Consider the following 22,843-nt stretch of genomic DNA (forward strand, 5'->3'; position numbering starts at 1 on the left):
GCCAAATTCTGCTACTGAACCGTATTAATAAAGATCCCAATGTCATGCTAATCAGAGGCATTAAAGCAACTTGTATCAATTATTAAAATGTCACATCCTGTTTGTCCCCCAACTTAAGCAACTTTTATTTCAGCTTCCACAAGCATAACAATTTTAACGTGTGGATTTAATCAAAGCAAATTTTAATATTTTCACTGCAAATTTGGACACTTTTGCTTACAAATGAACAAGGGTGAGAAATGTTAGCAAGGAATTGTGGTACTTGCTGAGTCAGGAATTTTATATCATGCTACTATTTGGCTTAGTAATTACACTTTTAGAGATTATTCATACTATAGGGGTGATTATCAGAAAAGGAGAAAGGACGACACAAAAAAAGATGTTCAATATAGCATTATTTATAATCCTAAGAGTTCTAGAATGGGGATAAACATTTTTAGGGGCAGAGCTAAAGTGAACAATGCCCATGGGATAAATTTAGGGAAAAATGGCAATACAAGAATAAGCTGAATTGTTTCAACAATCTAAAATGCTTGTCAAAGGAAAAATTCATATACAGTAAAAAATTAATGCTGTATCGCTAAAGGGTGGAAGTACAGAATCTTTCCATACTTCTTTATGTTTTTGGTATTTAAGTTAAATTGATCACCTATGCAAAACTCGTATCACCAAAAAAATATACTTAAAAAGCAAGATTTATCTTTTTAAAAACCATATCTAAATTTGTTCTACTATATGTGGCTTCCATGTTTATTTATTTATTTATTCTTAAAATTTAAATTCAATTAGCCAACATATAGTACATCATTAGTTTTGGATGGAGTGTTCAATGGTTCATTAGTTGCGTAACACCCAGTGCTCATCACATCACGTGCTCTGGTTAATGGGGCTTCCATGTTTCAACAACAAGAGTTGGCACTGTGTATTCTCAAACAATGAACCAGCTTATTTTGCAACCCCCTTCCTCGTACTATCATTGCAACCTCTCCATTTTTTTCTTAATATTATATACCAGTTCTTGCTCTCTTACATAGTAGCATTGGAAATTTTTCTTACTTTACCACAATATTTCCTAAACATCGGGCCTTCAGTTTTTGCATGTTGTCATCCAAAATCATAACTGTAAAGTAAAATATAAACAAACAAATAATATAAATTTGAATGAAAATGCAAAACCTTAAAGCTTAAACTTTTCCATGTTTCCTATATCCAACCCCCAAAACTGGAGCTTCACAGGCATCTTTAATTCCTATGAGACCATGAACATATAACTATGCTAACATGTCTCACAAAAAATTAAAAGAGCATATGCTTTGATTTTTAACAAGATCATGAATTTTCCCTCAGGACCTCCCTTAAGTAAAGACACTGCATTTCAAACATGCTGTTAATTTCATAATCCATGTTTATATCCACTTCAACATTGTCCTCTATTCTACCAAAAACATTAAAAATATATGCAGCTTTTCAAAAATTAAAGGAAACAAATCAATTCTAAAATACACCAAAAAAATATTTCAAGCAATAAAAATAAAGTATTAAAAAGCCTCAAAACCCCCTTTTTCTGATTTAAAGCTTAATATCCACTTCTGAGTTTTCAAGAACCATTTAATTCCCAAATATCATCCCAGTGCTGTGCCACACTGTTATAATCCTGAAAGATTTTAGGAGGTTGAAGCTTGACTCCATATTCTGTAACCCCCAGTGCAAACTGGAAATGAGAATATATCATCATATTTTAAGCTCTAATTGATCCTTTCTGTAGCTTCATCCATCCAGGTCATTCTACTGAGCGAAGCTATGAGAAAAGGAGGACACTGTCCCCAGAAAAAATTAATCGTTCCCTTCTTTGTCTTCCCAGAGCACTTTGTTTTAAAGTTCTATTCTGACGATTAGTAGTGGTATAAATATTCCACTCACAAGTCTGGGAGGTCATTAAGGGTGGAAGTCATGCCTCACTAATCTTTGTTTCCCCAAATCCCAGTACAGTTGCCAATTTACTCTGCACCCCTGTACAAGTATTACACCTTCAATTTCTCCATATGAAAAGTGGGAGTGATTCTTTTCTCAGTGTTGTTATAAGAATTACTTGAAGAAAAAAGTGACAAGCTTGTGTAAGGTACTCAATGAATGTGGAACTGTTAAATTACGTTGAATATTTTTCACACACACAAAAATAGTTTCCTTTCCTTTCCCAAGTGGATACCACTTTTTTATTATAATACTGAATACTACATTATGCTTCTGAATCTCTGACTAACCACAAAACATAAAAATCATGTGTCATAAAGTCACTACTTCCTTGGTTATAGATACTTTAGTTCTAACGTTTAACCTATGTTGTCTGTAAGCCAATGGCTTTCAGACAACGAGAAATTTCTGTACTGAAATTTCATGAGGCATCAAAGCTTAACTCTTTCTTATAGCTGGATATAAGAATACTGAAAGGGAAATGTATTTAACATCTCCCACAAACATCAGCCCCTAAAAATGGCTCAACACAAAGCAATTTTTCCGATAAAAGGAGCAGGGATGACAGAACTGTTCAAAGTGAGGATTTCACTAAAGCTGGGTTCACCTTCCCATGCTTGGAAAGTCACTGACTTCACAGAATATATGTTTCTGCCCTAAAAAAAACAAAAAAAAACTAACGTTTTTTTCACAAATACATCTGCTAGGCTAAGTCCAATGATCCACGTTTTCTTAACTGATCATTGTCCTAGAAAGAAAATACAATATTTCTATGTCAGAGAGGCAAAGATAAGTCTCTATATTTTATAATTTACATGCAAATAGAAACTATATGTAGGAATCATATAGAAAACCCCAAAGATGGGTTTTCCTCATAAATCTATTAAGCTAAATTGTGTGACCTTATGCATATAAAATAACTTCTGTTCTTTGTATTCCTTGTCTGTGAAATGAATGTGTAAGTCTAAATCAAGTCGGCCTGTCTGATGTCTCTGACGTATCAGCACACGACTAGCTAAGACTTAACTCAGTCTGTTTGCCGGAAAGTGCTGTGTTAACGCGTCATCGTGTTACACCACGCCCCTGTGAAGCGTGTGGCATTATCATCCCCATTTAGAAATAAGGAAATTGAATTTCTGAAAAGTTAGGTGACTTGTTTAAGTTATGTAACTAGCAAGTGGAGCCCAAGGGAAATTGCTAACCTATTATAGCCACTACCAACAATCTAAAAACAAATATTTAAAATACGTTAGGTCTCATTGTCACATACCACCAGCATGGATGGAGTGAATTTTCTATTTAGACTCTTTACTTTTTATATTTATCTTTAGCCAACAAGGTTCAGAAGCCTTATCATCCCTCCTCAATTATAAGGGGAAAAACTGCAACTTTTGTAGCAAAACACCCAAAGAAACAAACAAAATAAAACATGATGGTTCGTGTTGTATATAGGACCTAATCAGCTGTATTACCTCAGCACAGTGATTCAGTCTCTCTGGGCACAAGTTAACTCATCTTTAGAATGGTAATGATACCTCTGAATTCAATATAATTCATCATTAAATGAAATGATGAATGCAAAGTACTCTGCACCTAGCAAGTATTCCGTACATATTAATTTCCCAGCCATATCCTTTACGTGCCTTATAAATACTATTTTCTTGGTTATGACAGTCATTTAGAACATGTCCTTGGAAGTCGACAATCTTATTTTTGATCCAAATGACTAATAACAAAATTAAGGCATGTATTTATAGTACAAAGTATTCATTCAAACAAATATTTTTAAGCACCTACTGTGCAGTTTGATTCACATTAGACATGGAAAAATACCAAATTTATAACCTTACATATTCCAAATAATCAGGGTCATTTCTCACCATTGTATCCTGGAACACTTTTTCCTGCTTGTCCTGGAGGAGGTGTTTTAGAATTACCTAATCCAATGCATGATGCTGTAATTGGGGATCCAGTCTCTGGAGAAATAAATATTATTTATCATTTAATATTTAAACTTGCGATCTTGATGTTTCTTCGGTATATGCGCTGCCCCCTACCCGTACCCAGTTTGTCCTAGAATTCAACTGCACAAGGGATAGATGAAGAGTGGAAATGTATTTTTAAAAATGAAAAAAAAATTCAGTAATCGATTCTGGATTAACTTTTAAAACTTAAGGACACAAATTGAGAATAACGTATGGAGTAACGCTTCTTCTAAAGAAAGAGAGGTCTCGCTAACGTTCTTGGTTATGAATCAACGGGCATGAAGAATGCAGAATTATGTGGCTATGAGAATTTTACCACACATGCTAAAAACTCAAAGATCTCTAGAAAAGATGCTTTCTCTTAACTCACCTAAAGTTATTTAATCATGGTAAATAATAGTTACACGCAAGATACTTCTGATATCTGTGGCTTAATCTCTGGAATAAGTAACGCAAAAATTTTTGGGAATATAGGAACAATGTCAACTCTAATTTTTAAAGAACTACAGCTGCCTAGAGACCTTGCATCTAAAGCTTTACCAAATTGCTCTCAATCTGTTGTGCCTAGGCTTCTAGAAGGCAAGCAGACAGGACAAGCCGGCAGGTATGAAGGCAAGAAGGAAGGAAGGAAAGAAGGACATTTATGCTATGCTGATTATTTCATGAAAACCAGAGTCTTCACCACGACCTGCAGAGATGAACAAAAGTGATAAATTCGTTTTCTCTGTCTTAAGTTGTTAATAGAATAATTGCAGCTATTATACGATAGCCATAAGTTCTGAAAGTGATTATTTTTACGGACAAATGCATTTTTTATTATTGGCGAACACAAGTTTGGGGTTAGCAGAACCTTTTAAATATGAGATTTACATGTGTGGAGGAGCAGGATAAGAGGTATTGACCGTGAAAAGTTTTGGCACTAGTGGCTTAATATTATACACACAAACATACAGTACATATACCCAAGGGATTAATTGTCAAACCAACTGGCTCCAAAGTAATCCAAAATATTAAAAAACATCTATCTTCCTAAGGAACTCAGAATGTATTCTTTCCACTATGGCTTCTCCCTAATTTATCATACATTTATATCACTTTAGAATGGTGGGAAGAATTTATTACTGTTCCTTAGTTTCCAGAGTAGTTCGGTTTATTATTCACATTTTATGGACAGTGGCTCAGGTGGCATCAATAACGGAAGATGGACTCCAGAACATTAAAACACGGTTCCTAAGTCACAGTCCAGTGCTTAAGAAGCTCAGCCATATGGTCACCGCTGAGGAGAGGCAGCAAGTCACCGGAGCAGATATTTCTGATGTTTAACAAAGAATTTTCAAATGGCTTCATACCATGACAATGATTTCATCCCACGACAAATGTTTCAAATGTGTTCATACCATGACAAAAAAATGGACAGGTATCATACAAAATGGCGTTCCGTCAGTCATTCAATACCCCCGTCTTCTCTCCCTACAGCACGAGCAAAGCAGGGAAGGAAACCCCCATACTCAGAAAGGTTAGCAACGTTTTTCCCTATGTCTTTCTAAAAATGTCTCAGTACTGACCTCAGCTGTCCTCCAAACTGACAGAAAGACAAGAACAGTGTGGTAACAGGAAGCAACCCTGTCCAGTGAGAGCGAGGAGCATAAAAGAAGGGATGCAGACTAAGCAAGGTGACGACAGCCACAGAAGCTACTAAGACGCAGGACGAAGGGAGATGGCCCCCTTACGATGCTTCTGTTCCCCCTCATACCCTGGACAGGGGGGGCAGCTGCTAAAGCACATCTTCTGTGTTAAAAGTGTGTCACATCAGGTTGAGTTCATCACCAGAAGCACTCCAATGATTTCAAGTTCAAACTCCCTACATTTCTCAACACCATCAAGCCTCTCAGCAACTTGTCAACAGATGGCTTAGGACTCACGAACGAGCCTTCCGATGGCTTCGGGACCTGCTGTCTGGAAGAGAAACAAGCACAAAACCACCACCACAGCGCTCTCACTGCACTCTGCTGCATCTCGTGTCCCTGCGGATTCTTAGGAGAGATGTGGACACTCTGCTCTTCTTCCTCTAACACCGGGAGAAAGGAGATATGGGAAGAGGAAGTGAGAATAAACCTCGTCTTCAACAAAGACAAGAACGAGTTGGTGACGGGCTGTCCGTTTGTGCTGCCTGTGAGATTCATCCGCATCTCTGGCCAGTGATTACAGTTACAACCTGAACCTGGGAGATTCATCCGCATCTCTGGCCAGTGATTACAGTTACAACCTGAACCTGGGAGATTCATCCGCATCTCTGGCCAGTGATTACAGTTACAACCTGAACCTGGGAGATTCATCCGCATCTCTGGCCAGTGATTACAGTTACAACCTGAACCTGGGAGATTCATCCGCATCTCTGGCCAGTGATTACAGTTACAACCTGAACCTTCAGCTGTTTGGTTATAATCAATGATTGGAAGACACACGAGCACATTCGTCTACATGATGACCTTGACGGGATGTTAAGGGCAATGGAAAGGATTATCCATTCAGGGACTTAAAGTAGACAATATAGGGGCGCCTGGGTGGCACAGCGGTTAAGCATCTGCCTTCGGCTCAGGGCGTGATCCCAGCGTTATGGGATCGAGCCCCACATCAGGCTCCTCTGCTGTAAGCCTGCTTCTTCCTCTCCCACTCCCCCTGCTTGTGTTCCCTCTCTCGCTGGCTGTCTCTCTCTCTCTGTCAAATAAATAAATAAAATCTTTAAAAAAAAAAAAAGCAGGCAATATAAGTCATTCGAGTATCTCACTGACTTTAGTTTGATACTCATTTGGGGGTTTGGAAAAAGAACTTTTGGTAGTGACATGGAAAAGATACATTCAGACGCAATGACAGTTCCTTGGCTCCACAGAGAGAGCCATAGTTAGGACAAAAGTGGGAGGAGAACGACCATAATGGTTGTTACAGAAACTTTGGTTTTCTCTATCTCTCTGAACATCCTGAGATCCATCCTGAACGTCCATACTGATCCACCTCCACAGCCAGAGTGTGCCCATGTGCTCACACGTTCACGCACACAGACGTCTGGTAACCACCCTGGCTCTCAGGCTGGTCCCTGTGCAAAAGAGGCTTCTGGTTGGGGAAGCCCTCGGGCCTACTGCCGGCTTTAATCAAACTTCTAAGGACTCCCAAAGCCCCATTGCAAAGATATTCTAAAATCATCTGCTTCACACTGTCCAGGCTATAATTAACCGGCTAGCAGTTATCTAGGGAAGCAGGAAATCCGGATGTCACACTGTGACCAGGAAAATAGCTGCAAACCAGAACATTCTCTTTGAAGAACAGAATTGGATGCTTCATTTGGAGAAATCTTTCCAAAGATACCTAATCTTAGAAAGAGACACCCAGGAAGAAGATGGCAGGGAACTGAAGCTTGTGAAGAATATGTTATTTTGGTACGTTGATATTCATACTGCATTAACGGCTAATGCAGACACTTCACTTTACTGCCTCTCTACCTTATTGCGTTAGTGAACTGGTATCTAAGGGAATTTTCCTTAAAACTTCTAACTCTAAAGGAAGAAAAGGAATGAAAATGAATATACATTTTTTTCAAATATGAATTATGCTGTGTATTATGCTAAGTGCTTTTTGTTTATATTATTGCATTTAATCCAACTACATAGGGGGATAGGGAGAAAAGGGAATATTCTTTTTACAAATGAAAAATACTAAGGATTAACCTAGAAAATTTAAACCATTTGCCCTGGTTTGCATAGTTCTTACAGACAAGAAGAATGAAATAGACAAGTGTACCACTTGTGAGGTTCTTAGGGAGAACACAGAGGGCTGAAGAGAAATCACCAGACTGTCTCAGAGACACAGTCCTGGTGACAGAGAGTGAGCCCAGCCTCTCATATTCGTAAGTGGAAGTAATGTTGGGACATATCTCTTATTAGCAAACACTTATTGAACAGCTACTATATGTTAGGTGCTCTCATTAGAACTGGGGATAGAATAATAAACAAAAGTGACCACAATTCCTACCATCAAGGAGCTCACATTCTAGTTGGAGAGACAAACAATAAAAAACATAAATAAACCATATGGCATGTTAAACAGTCATGAGCACTAAGAAAATTTTATAAAGCACAGACAGGGTATGAGATGTGATGCGGAAGAATTGCAATTTTAGATTGGGTGCCCAGGAAAGACCTCCCTGAGAAGGTAACATTTAAATAAAGACCTGAAACAAGTGAGGACCTATGTCACATGACATCTAAGGGCAAATAATCTACGAGAAAGGAACCACACATGCAAAGGTCCTGAGGGAAGCTTATTCCTAGAGTGTTTCAGGAGTAGTTAGGCAGCTGGTGTTATTGAAACAGAATAAATGAGGAAAGTATTACCAGGAGATAAGCTCAGATAGGTAGTGAGGAGACAGATCATTTAAAACTACTTTGAAGTCCTTGTAAGACCTTAAGCTTTCGGTGGGAGAGATCCTGCAAGCTAATGAGGGCTTTTGAACAAAAAGCTAATGAATCTCAACAATGCAAATAAAATTTATGTAAATATTTGTACAACATCCAGGTTCTGTGATCAGATTGATTTTATTTGGGCTTTTGAGAAAGATGCGTATGAGAAAATGCGTGGACAGACAGAGGCTGCATTAGAATAGTTGTTTAATACTGAGATTTCTGTGGCTTCCTGGACATGAGGAACATGAGAATTCACTAGACTAGCAGAAAGACTAGGGCACAGTCAGGTGGTGCCAGGGAGACAAGTGCCCACATAAGCCAAAGAGAATCACTTTTTGTTACAGAAGTGTGGGGGTGTGTATAGAGCAACACGACATTTCTAGAAGGCAATTTGGCAATTATAAAGCCCTTAAAAATGCATATACTCTTTAACCCAGTTGTACTACTTTAAGGTACATATATAAGGAAAGATTTGTAAGAGTTCACAAATATAAAGCATTAAGGATATTTATCACATTCATATGAATGTTTAGAAGATTGTCCAAAAATAGAGATTATTCCATATTAAGAATTAATGCAAAGCTATTCAAACATCATAGAAAAATGTCTGATAGGAAATAATTCTTACAAAATATTGTTTAGAAAATCTGTAAAACAGAACACATAATATGATTCTTTTTTGTAAATGCTATGTGTTGAACAAAAATATGTATCTTGGCAAGATACACATAAAAATATTGACAGCAGTTATTTATGAATGGTGAGCAAAGGGGAAATTATGTTGAAGAATTCAGAAGGCTACATCGACAACTTTGAAATTTACCCACCGTGGAGATTTAGGATGGCTGCAATTCGTCTGACCTATGTCCTCTCTATTTGAATCTGGGCCACTTTTTGATGGCTCTGACTAAGAGAAAAGAGTGGAAGCGATTCTTTGTCTCCAGGCACAGGCATGAAGAGTTTTAGATCACTATCTCTGGAACCTCTGAGCCACCATGTAAAATGGCCCATTATTCTGAATCTTCCCCACTAAATGCCACTTGCAGGCATCCACATCAACAGTCCTGACCAACTCCAGCCTTCCAGCCATTCCAGGGCATGACACTAAAGCCATCTTGAACCCACCAGGCCAGCCCATTCACCACTAAATACTGTCTGAGTTGTCTCGATCAACAGTACATGGAAACAAACAAACAAAACCCCAGGACATGGAGTGTAAAACCCCTGCTGATCATTGCCCATAACACACACCCATGAAACCATGACACGTGGTTATTGTTTTAAGCTGCTAGGTTTTGAAGTAATTTTTTTTTTTTTTTTTTTTGCACAGCAATAGACGCTTGGAACACTTGCCACTAAAAACATTATAAAATCTTTCAAAAAAGAACTAGTGCAATTCTCAAAAAGAAATTGTGCATATAATTATCTGAAAACTCTCTCCTAGGCAGTGGTTGAAATTAGGTTCTTTCTGGGTGCTTGAGAATCATCTGAATCCGCAGGACCAAACACAGTCTAGTCCCTGACATTTTATGCTCAGGAAATGTTTGCTGACTAGTAAATACATACTTCTTACATGGGTTTAGGCTCCAGTTCCCATTATTAAGGTCAGGGTTCTTAAAAAATAAACAGCGACTCACAGAATAACGCAATCCTAAAATGAATCAGGGAGTGGGAGATCAGAGGCTTTAGAAGAGAAAAAGCTGTATGTTACCATTATAATTCGGTTCCAACATTTTCTTATCTCAGGAATGATATTCAAAGGTCAGTCCTTCAATACATACTTACGGAATTCGCTGAAAGGCATTTCTTTTAATGAGAAGGCAGTGTTAAGCGTAGAAAGACATGCCAAACAGAAATAGCATGTTCAAAGGTGGAGAAGTTAGATCATCAAGGGACTGACGGCAAGTTACTCAGCATAACAAAGCTCAGGGGAACCGGGTGGCTGAGAAAGAACAGGAGACAAAGCGAGAGAGAGCAGCGGAGGCAGATCATGACATATCTTCTGCGCCATGATAAGAAATGCGGGTATCATTAGGGAACAAGGAGAGACACAGGGAGTTTCAGCAGAAGTGATTGCTCAGAATCGCACGGTAGAAAAATCTCTTCAGTTGCACACTGGAGCACTAAGCTGGGATCCCAACCCCAGAGCAAGAAGGCAGGTAGAAGCCGGTGGTCTGATGAGGGTGAGCAGGAGTGGAAGGCGAGACCAAATCTGAGGTATGCTCAGAGTCAGAGGGTCGTGGCGATTGTCTGGGCACAGAGACTGAGCAAGAGCGAGACGTCCAGGACCACCCCAGGGTTTTTGCTCACACATGAAAGGCAACATGGAAAGAAGAGTAGATGTGAGTGAGGGTTAAGAGGAGGAACACAATGGCAGGTTCACAGAGCCCAACTCTGTCGATAAAAGCTGCTGCTGCATCTGAAAATCTGCCATTCTGTACACACCGTGGTTCTAGAAACACTACATTTACGCAATATAGATTTAGGAGTTGGTGGCCCATGCCGAGAGCTGAAGTCCTGGAAGTCAATCAGTTCGGCAGCCTGGTACCACTGAGCCATATTAATCACAGCATCATCACGGGCGTAAAAGCAATTTGTAAAGAAACCATTCTCTCCACCTCTGAATCTATACAGTGCGCTATAAATAACTTGAACGGTGGTAGCAGAAGAAAGCAGAACAGTGAGATGTACACTGGTGAGAGAAAATCAATTTAATCTTTGTGTTCACGAGATGGTACGATTACCGTTTAAAATACTTAATTCAAAGCAGCCTAACTTTTTGTACTGGAAGCAGACCATTAATTTCAGCTGTGGTCTTATCCTTCTCCCTTACCAGCCCCTTCCTGCCTCTAACTGGGGGAAAAATCATAAATAACCTGCAGTTGAGTTAGATAAGAAACGTTGAATTAATGAAGGCATGAGATAAGACCTGGGAAGGGAGGCCTCTGGAGAGCAGAGAACAAGGAGAGTTCCAAATCTAATCTTAACTAGCTGGTTGACTCCGAGAAATTAAACTCTCTATGATTACCTTTTCTCAGGTAGAAACTGAGCTCTTATGTTCCAAGTTTTCTTGAGTCTGGATTATCTACGGGCCAGGAGGCTAACGATGGTCTTTATATACATGAAGGGTGATTCATAGGAAGGAAAGGAAAAGGAAAATCTTTATTGAGTGTTAACGATAGGCCGGGAAGTCGGCTGCATTGTTTGTACATATTTCACTTCCTTTCAAGCTTTCTACAAGCCCACGAAATAAAGTGCAAGCGGAAGATCAAGGACTCGCCCATGGCTATCGGGTCAGCGGCTGAACCAGGACTTGAAGGCAATCCTGTTAGGATTCCACAACTCTTTCCACTACGTACATTGCTTTTCCAAGGAGAATAGTCACCTGTGGTTTTCGGAATCAGAACTGACAGCAAAAGAGAAATTGGGAACTATTTGGGGGGTCAATGGACCCACAGTGTAGGGGTTTACATGCACCAGCAGGAAAAAGATATTTCCAGACAGTAAGGTTTTTCAATGGAGGGCTTAGGAACTCTTTTTTTCTTATAAAGATCTACAAAAACATAACAGATTTTTACCTTTCAAGAGTGGATTAAATGTGATTCTTGCCAAAGGTAGGAGGATTAGAATAGATGACATTTCAAAGACAAAACTAACTTTATATTATTAATCAATTTCCCAGTGTTCAGTCTTCTGTGAAAACATTATCACTAATACAATAATGAGTACAAATAAATACTCTAAAAAGCAGTTGTATGTAACCAAACTACTTCATGTAATCGTATTTGAAAAAAACCCCAACTTGATGTTCCTTCTACATTACCAGGCTGTGAAGAGGACAATGTCTGATTCAGTGGCTGCTATTTGACTTGGGAGATTCATTTTCAGATGGATTAACAATTTGTAAACAGTTATTCACTTTCAAAAAGAAAAGCCTCATCAAGCCTGCTTTACATTTGACAAGAGATTATTCCTTCCGCAAATCAAATTCAGGTAGCTTACCTCTAAGCCCCTGCTTCTCAAATGATCAGTAAAAATTACCTACCTTAAACTAATGAAGATTGCTCTAAATGAGAAAAAAAAAATACTGTTGCCAGGCAACAAGATGACGTCAGGACTTTTCTCTCTCAGCAGATGGATACTGTCGGCATCGCTAGCTGAACATTGCTGCGATGCCACTGCATCCATAAAACTGTTTTTTCCCCAATCACAACTTCTCATGCTGAACAATGTGAAATGTCTTCCCAGGAATGAGGAAAAGGAGATGAGTTTATTTTTGACCATTGCATTGAAAAACCCAAACAGGCAGCAGGCAGGAGTGATTCATTCATATCACTAAAGACTCTGCATTCTATGATTTGAAAGTAGCTTAGGGTCTACCCTGGACCCAGCTCAGGGGGCGAAGGCGTTGCCAGCGCTGGCAACGCCTTCACCCCCCACTTCAACCCAGCACTTGGAATTCCACGGTGTGCACTTAAAGGAGTTTGGTGCAATCCAGTGTCTTTGAAAATACAGGCCTGTACTTTAATGAAGCTACACCGCTCGGACTCGGACATTAAGTAAAACCGAAAAGCCAGGAATAACAAAGAGGCAGAAAGTAAACACAGGAAGGCAGTCTGGTCGTACACAGGTGTATTTCACGCTGAGATCTGCCGCCGGCGGAGCGTTTGCTAGCGACTATTGGCACCCAAGCTACAGAGAATAGCTTGTAAATAATTAAAGATAGAATCTTCAAGGTAAGTCACCGTGAAGACGCTTTCCTCACTGTCATATCACCCGTACAGAGCCCCTTATTCCTTAGTCCTAGAAAAGTACTTTGCAGCAAAATAAACAGGATTTTGCAGGGGGCGAAGTACATTCAAGTTATAAGAAAGTCACACATTTTGCACATAGTTGAAAAATAGTTTTTAAAAAAGGCAGAAATATGGGGCGCCTGGGTGGCACAGAGGTTGGGTGTCTGCCTTCAGCTCAGGGCGTGATCCCGGCGTTATGGGATCGAGCCCCACGTCAGGCTCCTCCGCTGTGAGCCTGCTTCTTCCTCTCCCACTCCCCCTGCTTGTGTTCCCTCTCTCACTGGCTGTCTCTATGTCTGTCGAATAAATAAATAAAAATCTTTAAAAAAAAATAAAAAAGGCAGAAATAATAAGAATCACAAAGCTTCCAATGATGAATTCCGAAGATGAAGAAAATTCCCTACTATGGACTAAATTTAGGACTATAGCCTGACAGATTAGAATCTCTTGGCAAAAAGCGTACCAACTTATGCACAAAAGTAGAATGTCTGAGAAAGCAGGGGTAACAAAAGAAGAGGATGATCCAGAAAAACAAGTGGCTTAAGCTTTGATATCCTACATATCAAATCCTCAAGTGTTGCCCTTGTGTTTCACAATGAGCCCAGCTGGGAGAAATGAGATGGTACTACATTTGAACCTGTACCATTTCCCACCGAGATCCTTGCTCAGGGTAGTTGTTATTAACTTGCAATTAATTATTCAATGTTGTGGATTTGATTTTTGTAAAGAAAAAATATTGCCGTCTTTAAAAAAATCCTGGGCTAATGGATCTTGTCCAGATAACCCTAAGGATACGGCTGAGTTGGGTCAGCCTAACCAATTCTTACGGTTAAAGCTGTTGTCCGAGTTGCCTGGTCTTAGAAAGTACATCCTATCAAATTGTGCAGAAATCAGGATTATCACGTCAAGTAGCCTTGACACATTTTAATAATACGGTATTAGTGTTCTGTGTACTTTTAAGACCAATGATTTTGATTTAAGAACTGGCATGACTGAAGTTTGCTGGAGGATTTGGAGCCACTTTAATAAAATCCAGAATTATCAGACTCCTCCAAGAAGGAGGATTTAGGCTATATCTAGAATACAGTGACTTCAGAACTGGCAACTGCAATTAGAACTACAGCAGCTCAATCAGACAGAGACAGAAACACTGTGATTACTCTAGGACACAAGAACTCAGCCAAGACGGCTCAAGGCAGATAAAGAAAGATCAATAACTTAAGTTGCCACCAATGTCTCAATCCATTAGGTGACTACTGTTTTCTCATTGAAATCCCTCCTTAGGGCTTCTGAAATTCTATGAAGAATCTTACTCCCCCATTAAAGTGATCAGAACAAAACAAGTAAACAGACAAACAACAAAATCACCCAGTTGCTCCTTGAGTTGGCAGCTCTTAGGTCACTTCTATTACTTCCTCTCTACTTGGGCAGAAGGTACTTGAAACACTTTCAATGCCAGCTCTGTATCTTCTGAGGGGGACCACACAGATAATATTCTGGCAACAGATGGGAAGAATCATGGATTCCTTTCATCTCACCCTTTTACCAAGTCGTCCTTTATAAAAGCCTTTGTGGAACTCGAGTATTCTAACCTCACAGTCGTCATCTTTAATTAACCGACTGACGGCATGTGAAGAAATAGTGTATCTACCTAAACAACATTAAGAAGTTGGACGCCAAGCTGTTTGGTTACAATCATTTCTAAACCAGCATCACAGCTTAGTAGTAATTATCAAGGAGAGGAGAGGAGAGGAGAGGAGAGGAGAGGAGAGGAGAGGAGAGGAGAGGAGAGGAGAGGAGAGGAGAGGAGAGGAGAGGAAAGGTAGAAGACCTCAAAAAAGAATAAGATCTACTATGTTTTGGGTTTTAGTTATTAGTCTCTGAAATTTAAGGAAGCTTTTTTTTTTTTTTTTTTTTTTTTTTTTTTAGTACTTGGTCATTCACTCATAAGGAAAACCATTCCTTTATGGTTATCTGCAATCAGAAAAAACAAAAAAACAAAGAAACCTTCCTGCAAAGGACACCATGCACTGCACAGACAGTTCTTTCTAAAATTGTGCTTTGTGTCTGATTTCCGGAAAAGCTAAAAACGATTAATAACAGTACAGTGTTTTTCTGGTGATTGTACACCTGAGGAAAATGAAGTTCTGGCTGTTTATTTTTTTTTTCCTGCACATGAATTACCATAACTTAATGGGACAATTACCTATTCTCTTAATTTCCCCCTTTCTATTATTTATTTTTTTAAAAGATTTTATTTATTTATTTGACAGAGATAGAGACAGCCAGTGAGAGAGGGAACACAGCAGGGTCAGTGGGAGAGGAAGAAGCAGGCTCCCAGCAGAGGAGCCTGATGTGGGGCTCGATCCCATAATGCCAGGATCACGCCCTGAGCCGAAGGCAGATGCTTAACAACTGAGCCACCCAGGCGCCCCTTAATTTCCCCCTTTTTAAATTATGATTGTAGCACCTCTGTTTCTCTCCATGTACAAAAGAAAATGAAAAATTCAGTCAATAATCCAGAGTTTTCAGTCATTTTATAGGTAAGTTGCTGGGAAGATAAAACATCTGGATAAATGACAACAATTTGTCTTTTATCCAGATTTATGAACCGAATGGAAACAACTCCCCCATCTAAATTTAACAAGACGAATTTTCTTTATGAAAGCACATACCTTTTGCACTATGACAACCCAAAACCAGCGCTTAATATTTCAGTCGTGTTGAACAGTGATCTTTCTTGAAATGCTCCTACAAGGAGTTGATCAGTTCTCAAATTTTCCACAGATTAGTTCTCAATTTAGAATCTTAGATATTATATAAATCAGCTATTAAAGAGTGTTGATATTAAGGGGCCAAAAGAGAATGTTAGTCACTAGAAATCTGCAGTCGCTAACACAAATTTCACTTATGTAACAAAAACAACATGGTAATGAAAAGGATTGACTGCAGAGTGCCTTCTTATAACTCAAGTCACAGGAATTAATCAATTTTTATTCATACATTTTAGTTACTTAACATATCCCTAATTAATTCCAGCTCATACATCACCGTTTTGAAACAGCTCATTTGTGTACATATATTAATGTTATCAGAGAGCAAAGTCATAAATTATACATTGTATGGAAGGCTCGTAAAAGTGTACGAGTATATTAAAAAAATCAATTTCTAAGTCAATAAAAAGAAAAGAGATCTTGTAGAAAACCTGAAATTTGAAATGAAAAGTATCCCTTTGGCCAAAGCTGAACATTCCTTCAAATGTCATCAGGTTTTTACTGGCACACCTCCTGTGGAAATGCACCCCCATCTATTTGATATGTAAAACATTAGGAAATTCATGACCAAGCCAGAAGTATGGAACTTTCCTTTCTTTTTCCTAAGAGTTATTAATAACTCACAAAGTACCTGCCTTTTCCCCCCTGGTGATTCAACATTACTGTGATATCACCTTAAGAAAGGTGAACGGTTGCAAATATTAAACTTCAGTATCACTTTGCCGTTACCACAACCTACACCTTTGAAAATCATGATTTCCTCTGGACAACCGAATAAAAATTCTAACTCGATTTTGTTAGTAGCCGACATCTGCATCGCCCAGGAGGGATTTCTTCCCCAGCCGGCTACTGCCCACCTCTCCATCTGCAGGCACTTGTGTGCATTAACTGGACACAATATCAAATTCTATAAAATCGGATGGGAGGGGGTAAAAGAATCAGTTGTGATTAGTAGAAATCCACTGTTTTCCACAGTACTGAGCAGCCATTCAAACCCGATTAGAGTGACAGTACCCTGACATAATGTGGCTATTAATTTTCTCTGAACAATACATTAAAGAAAAATAGCAAATTCACAGGAAACTCAGTACTCGCCAGGGACCTCAGATGCTTGTTTCTCAGGCGTCAGTAAGCTTTTTTGTAAGCCTGGCTGTGCTAACTACATCTGCACAAGCTATTATGTACAACAATATTAAGAAAAAGGAAGAGAAGCATGATTTTATTTATTAATGTGCTGGTTTCCCTTCAGTAGGCTGTGGCAGGGTGACCTTTAACGGCGGAAAACAAAACTCTTCTGCAAACACTTGTGTAAGTTCACGGTGTGGGAAACAACCCCTCGCTTTGCCAGGGAAGGAAAACCATCTTAAAAGTGACAAGATATTTTCTTCTCCCTGCCTAAGAGAAGAACTGTTAGAACTTTCCTAGTGAACAGGGGATGCAGCAATTCTAGCAATACTTTTCTTTGCAGAGGCAATAATTCTTCACTTGTTTTTATGTATTTCCACATATGGCACTGCTCTTTCTCTGAATTCTGTCTTATCTTTTTTATTTCCTAAATAGTTACAAACCTGAATTTAGATAAGAAATTTCTCCCCTGGCAAATAAAACTAGAGAGAATAGAAACTCTTTCTGATTTGCCTTTTATTTAAAGGAAACTGTATTCCACTCTGATCACTCGTTTTATATTTAATGCTACAATGGATATGGAAAACATGTTTTCCCAAAGAGCAATATACAAAAAGATAATGTAAAAAGTATAATTTATCAGCATCAAAGAATTCTAAAATACCAAACACTGAGCTTCAGTTTTCCTCACTCACTTGATCTTCTAGACTCCAATTATTTTTAAAATCAGGCTTATTTTTTGCAAGGAAACTTGATTAATTTTTGTATTCGAATGTGATACTCTGCCCCAGTTACTCAGAAGATGAAAATTCTGAAAACATTAGTCTAAGAGGGTTGATCTAGTTTGTCGAACCAAGTGGAAGTGAACTAAAATACGTACAGAGGAAGGCCACAAGGTGCTCACAGCTCACTGTTACTTTTGTGGTCAAATGGAAAACCCAACAAAATCCCTACACTTAGTGACGGGGAAAACACGTTCCAGATATCGATTTACTTTCACGTATGTACACAACTATGCCTCAAAAGAAGCAGCAGAGAGGTGTTTCTTTTTTTTAAATTTGTACCAAATTTTATGTTATATCCACTTAATATGACAATTGTTTCCCAAGGATCAGTCCGTGGGAGAAAAACAGAGAATAAACAAAATAGGTAAATAAATAATGTATATAATGATAAAAGTTTTGGAAAAAGATACACTTCTCTGTCTTCAATGCCAGACAGAAAAGATTTGATATTACGGAACACGAGAGGGGAGCCAGAGAACCACAGAAAATCTTATGAGAGAAACAGTGCTTTAAAAAAAAGTACTCTGGGGGGGCGCCTGGGTGGCACAGCGGTTAAGCGGCTGCCTTCGGCTCAGGGCGTGATCCCGGCGTTATGGGATCGAGCCCCACATCAGGCTCCTCCGCTATGAGCCTGCTTCTTCCTCTCCCACTCCTCCTGCTTCTGTTCCCTCTCTCGCTGGCTGTCTCTATCTCTGTCGAATAAATAAAATCTTAAAAAATAAATAAATAAATAAATAAATAAAATAAAAAAAAAGTACTCTGGGACCAGTGTGCAGGGTGTGCAGGAAAGCGGAGAGAAGAGAGACGCTGATGAGGAGGATTTAAATCAGGGCAGATACTAACGCAGCCGCCACGGCTCAAAGGCAATGGGAGTACTGAGGTGCTATGAATCCGACAGACACTTCAAGGGAAAACCTGAGACTTAGTGACTTACTGGGTACATGCAAAGCAAAAGAGGTCTTCGGTACTTCACACCCAGAGACCAAGAGAATGGCGTCATCAATGTCATTTGCTGAGACATTTTTAACAAAAGGAATACCAAAGGATCGCTTATTTCTACTGAAACCAGAACCCCCTAAATCCTGAGTGTGTGCCTGTTGGTCACAGTTCAGAATTTCCTCCAGCCCTTGCAGTGTTTCTGAACACTTCCGCAATGTTTATGAACATGCTTGGAAAATGCTCACCAGTTTGCCACCAGTGGTCTAGGACAGGTACTCTGAAGACCTGTTTGGACCATTCCAGGGTCTCCATATCACATCGTTCTCCAGCCACAAATAAAGTTTTGAATCTAAATATAAGAGGGGGAGAAAATTCAAATTATTCCTTGAAAATATATGTCAATAACATTATCCTCATTCTTTTAAACATTCTAGAATCTGACCATATTAGTTCTGTCAAAGGAAAAGAGCTATATTATCACAATATCATACTACAGAATGGAGAGAAGCATTTTTTGTGTTGACCCAAAGGTCACCAACTGCACATCACAGCATTGAAGAGAGGTGCCTCAAAAGTAGAATTCTCAGCTACAGCCTCTCAGTTTTGAGAAGAGCAACTGAGTTGATCTTTGTAATACATCTGTCATATTCATCTAATGATCAAAGCTAAACCTTTTCCTGCTCGACATTCTCTCTGCTAATTTTAGCTCCACGCTTGATTGCTATATTCTACTTAAGTCTATACACAAAAATATAGTCTTGAGTATCAGCTAAGGCAATAAATAAGCTCATAAATATGATGTTCTTGTTCGTTTTGGTGAGTTTCTTTGGTAAAGATTACTCTGATTTCAAGCACGTATTTATCCAATTCCAAGGACATACATAAGAAAAATAGGTTATTTAAAAGTAAATACCCCTGGGGCCTTCTACGTCAAAAGACTCTTATCAAAAGGAATATAAGGTTATTAAGAGATGAAGAATATTTGACATGGAGCACCATGCCACAGAATTGAAAGGACGAAACAGACAAATGGAATTGGGTTGACACTACTGGTGGTTCATTGAGAGAATGACTGTTTTCTTCCATTCTGAATGTCTCCATGGCCTGTCTGTCAAAAAAGGAATGCATGTTTGAAGAGTTAATTCATTGTCATCAAAGTAATAAACAAATCAATAAAAACCTGCCTACTCATCCTAAACAATGTAATATAGCCACAGGAGATTTCTTACCATTCTCTTATCATCCCATGAAAATTCATGGAGATTCAGACAGTCCCACCCCGATGCTTCAACAATATACTCTTCCGTCCTCTGCTATAAACATACATCTTATTCTATACTTATTCGTTTCTTGTCCATTTCCCACACTGGACTGGGAGCTCCTTAAAAGTATTCATCTTCATGACCTGAACACCAATAAAAATATCTGGGATTTTTTGGTACTTAAATACTTCTAGAAGCTCTGAAAGATGAAGTACACAGGTGGGGAGTTGCCAAAACTTATTCAGCTTGACTCATTCTTCCAAGCAAAAGAGGAAGCACGTTGTTTTGTTAGAGTGTGGAAATAGACAATGGAACAGTGACTGGAGAGAAAAGTTCTGACTATTTCAGGAAATTTTTAATGTATAACATAAAAGTGAAAGAATTGAAGAGCAGCCACTCGGCTTTCACAGACTCAATTAGTAGTCTAGGAGGCTGAGCAGAGATAACACGAACTGGGTGTAGTACAAAAATAAGGAATGGAAAATCATGCTAAAAGTGCTGTCTGGGGAATCTGCAGTAAGCAGGAGAAATCAGGAAGCAAAGTAGGAATGACCATGATGGAGGAAAATACCAGGAAAAATAATGAAAGACAGAGAAACATAATTTCAAATTTCAGATCACAAAAGAACCCATTACTAGTCTTTGCTAAGAAATGATTTAGATAATGTGGATCAATCATTTTGGTGAGTCATCTCTCAAAGTACGCAAGGCTGCTAGGGTAATATTTAAATCTTTCAGGGCACTTAAGGGAAACAGAAAAAGGATGAAAATGGGAAAACAAAAAGAGAATAGTAAGAAACAGAAGCTAGAAAAGACTAAATCAGATTTTTTTGACATATATATTTATATATATATATATTTGCAATTTGAGATAAAATTTAGGTAAATCAAATGTGTATTCATTTATAACTTGCTTCAGATTAAAATGTGGGGGGCGCTTAGGTGGCTCAGTCAGTTAAGTGTCTGACTCTTGATTTCGGCTCACGTCTTGAACTCAGGTTGGATCAAGCCCTGTGGCTTAGCAGGAAGTCTGGCTGGGACTCTCTTTCCCTCTACCTCTGCCCCTCCTCTGTTCTTAAGCTCTCTCTCTCTCTCTCTTTCTCAAATAAATATATAATTGTTGGAAAAAATTAAAATTAAAAAAAGATTAAAATGTGGATATCAAATATGACCTCATCTGACAAAACTGATACAGCACAATGAACCAAATAGCAATACATTAAATTACTAAAACGAGGTTAAAATAGCACAAAGCTTAGTATACAATTTCAAAGTTTAAACTGAGGTCAATACATCTGTGATTTTAGATGCTATGTAAAAATAAGACAAAAAAATTTTTTTAAAGATTTTATTCATTTCTTTGAAAGAGAGTGAGAGAGAAAGAGAGAGAGATCATGAGTGGGGGGGGGGAGCAGAGGAAGAAGCAGACTCCCCGCTGAGTAGAAAGCCTAACCTGGGGCTCGATCCCAGGACCCTGAGATCAAGACCTGAGCCGAAGGCAGATGCTTAACCAACTGAGCCACCCAGGTGCCCCCACAAGACAAACTTTTAAATATAAAATTGATATTTTATCATATTATTGATATGTCCATATTATTGATAGTCCTATGGCTGAAAAATGTTAATTTATTTTAATTATATCTTCTTTAAACACATTCCTAATATGTCAGAAACCTTCTGTGATTATGAACATTACACATGTAAATAATTTGTATTAAAATTTATAAATAGGATTGGGTGATTCCAACACTGGAGGCAAATAACAAGGAAATTTTGTAGATATCACAGGTAACATTTCCATCATCTATCAAGTGACAGATTATTCCAAAGAATGTTAGACAGTCCAGGTGGTCATGTGTTTAAATATGAAACTGCAGATCTACAATTATATATATTTTTGAAAACATGGTTAAATATTGTCAATTAAAAATACTAGCATACAATACAAAATAATTTTTGGCTAAGAACAATAAATATCTTAATATTACCAGCAGATTTGCAAGTTTTAATGATTTCTTGGCTTTTTTTTCCCAGTCAAGTAAATTACAATTAATCTAATTAATTGGTTATAATGATAAGCTATTAATTAACATTGAGTTTTTTTCAAATTTGACAAATTTCCACGTTATATATTTTAAAACTTAGTATTTATTATTATGGTTTTGCAGTACAAATCTATCACTCATTTTTCTTAGATTTTAATTACATTTGTATCATTTTGGTAGCTATCTCCATGCTGGCACTAACAAGCAATATAGAAAGAGATGATATTCCATGATGTATAATAAAAGTGATATCTGGTTTTTCTGCATGTCAGACAATCTCTTCCATTTCCATTAAAATCACTTACTCTTTACTAAAAGTGGAGGAAAAACTGTGAGATCATTGGTGATTTAGAAAAATGTCAAAGTAGTATAGATAATTCCTTTCCCTAAATACACTAGAAACTACCAATCTATTTCTTTACTGAAATTCCTCAAACTGCCCCAAAGTTACTACTTTAATCAATTACAAGCTCCCAATTGTGTAACATTAATGAACATTAACATACTGTATACAAGAATTTAGGAATTAAGAATACAACTAAAGAAAAAGTTGTCTTGTAATAAATACTTAAATATTATTTGACTCCCAATTCCTCACAGTAAGCAAATCATTCTATGTGATGTGATATTTTTATAACCAAGATGATTACTGAAAGAAAAAACTTGAGTATGAATCTATAATTTAAAGATAAATTATAAGGTAAATT

At 38.1% G+C, this 22,843-nt stretch overlaps 1 protein-coding gene across 1 annotated transcript in view; it reads right to left on the minus strand.

Moving 5' to 3' along the window:
* Window positions 1–22,843, minus strand: part of ACSS3 (acyl-CoA synthetase short chain family member 3) — a 149,572-nt gene that overhangs the window by 29,638 nt on the left and 97,091 nt on the right. Inside the window, exons 9-11 of the mRNA XM_045779883.2 lie at window positions 19,075–19,178; window positions 3,852–3,947; window positions 1,057–1,120 (exon numbers count right to left, since the gene is read on the minus strand). Coding sequence (XP_045635839.1) covers window positions 1,057–1,120; window positions 3,852–3,947; window positions 19,075–19,178 — 264 coding nt within the window. The remainder of the gene's footprint in view (window positions 1–1,056; window positions 1,121–3,851; window positions 3,948–19,074; window positions 19,179–22,843) is intronic.

Source organism: Ursus americanus, chromosome 17 (genome assembly GCF_024610735.1).
Source record: "Ursus americanus isolate L20-20 chromosome 17, mUrsAme1.1.p, whole genome shotgun sequence".
Lineage (NCBI taxonomy): Eukaryota > Metazoa > Chordata > Mammalia > Carnivora > Ursidae > Ursus > Ursus americanus.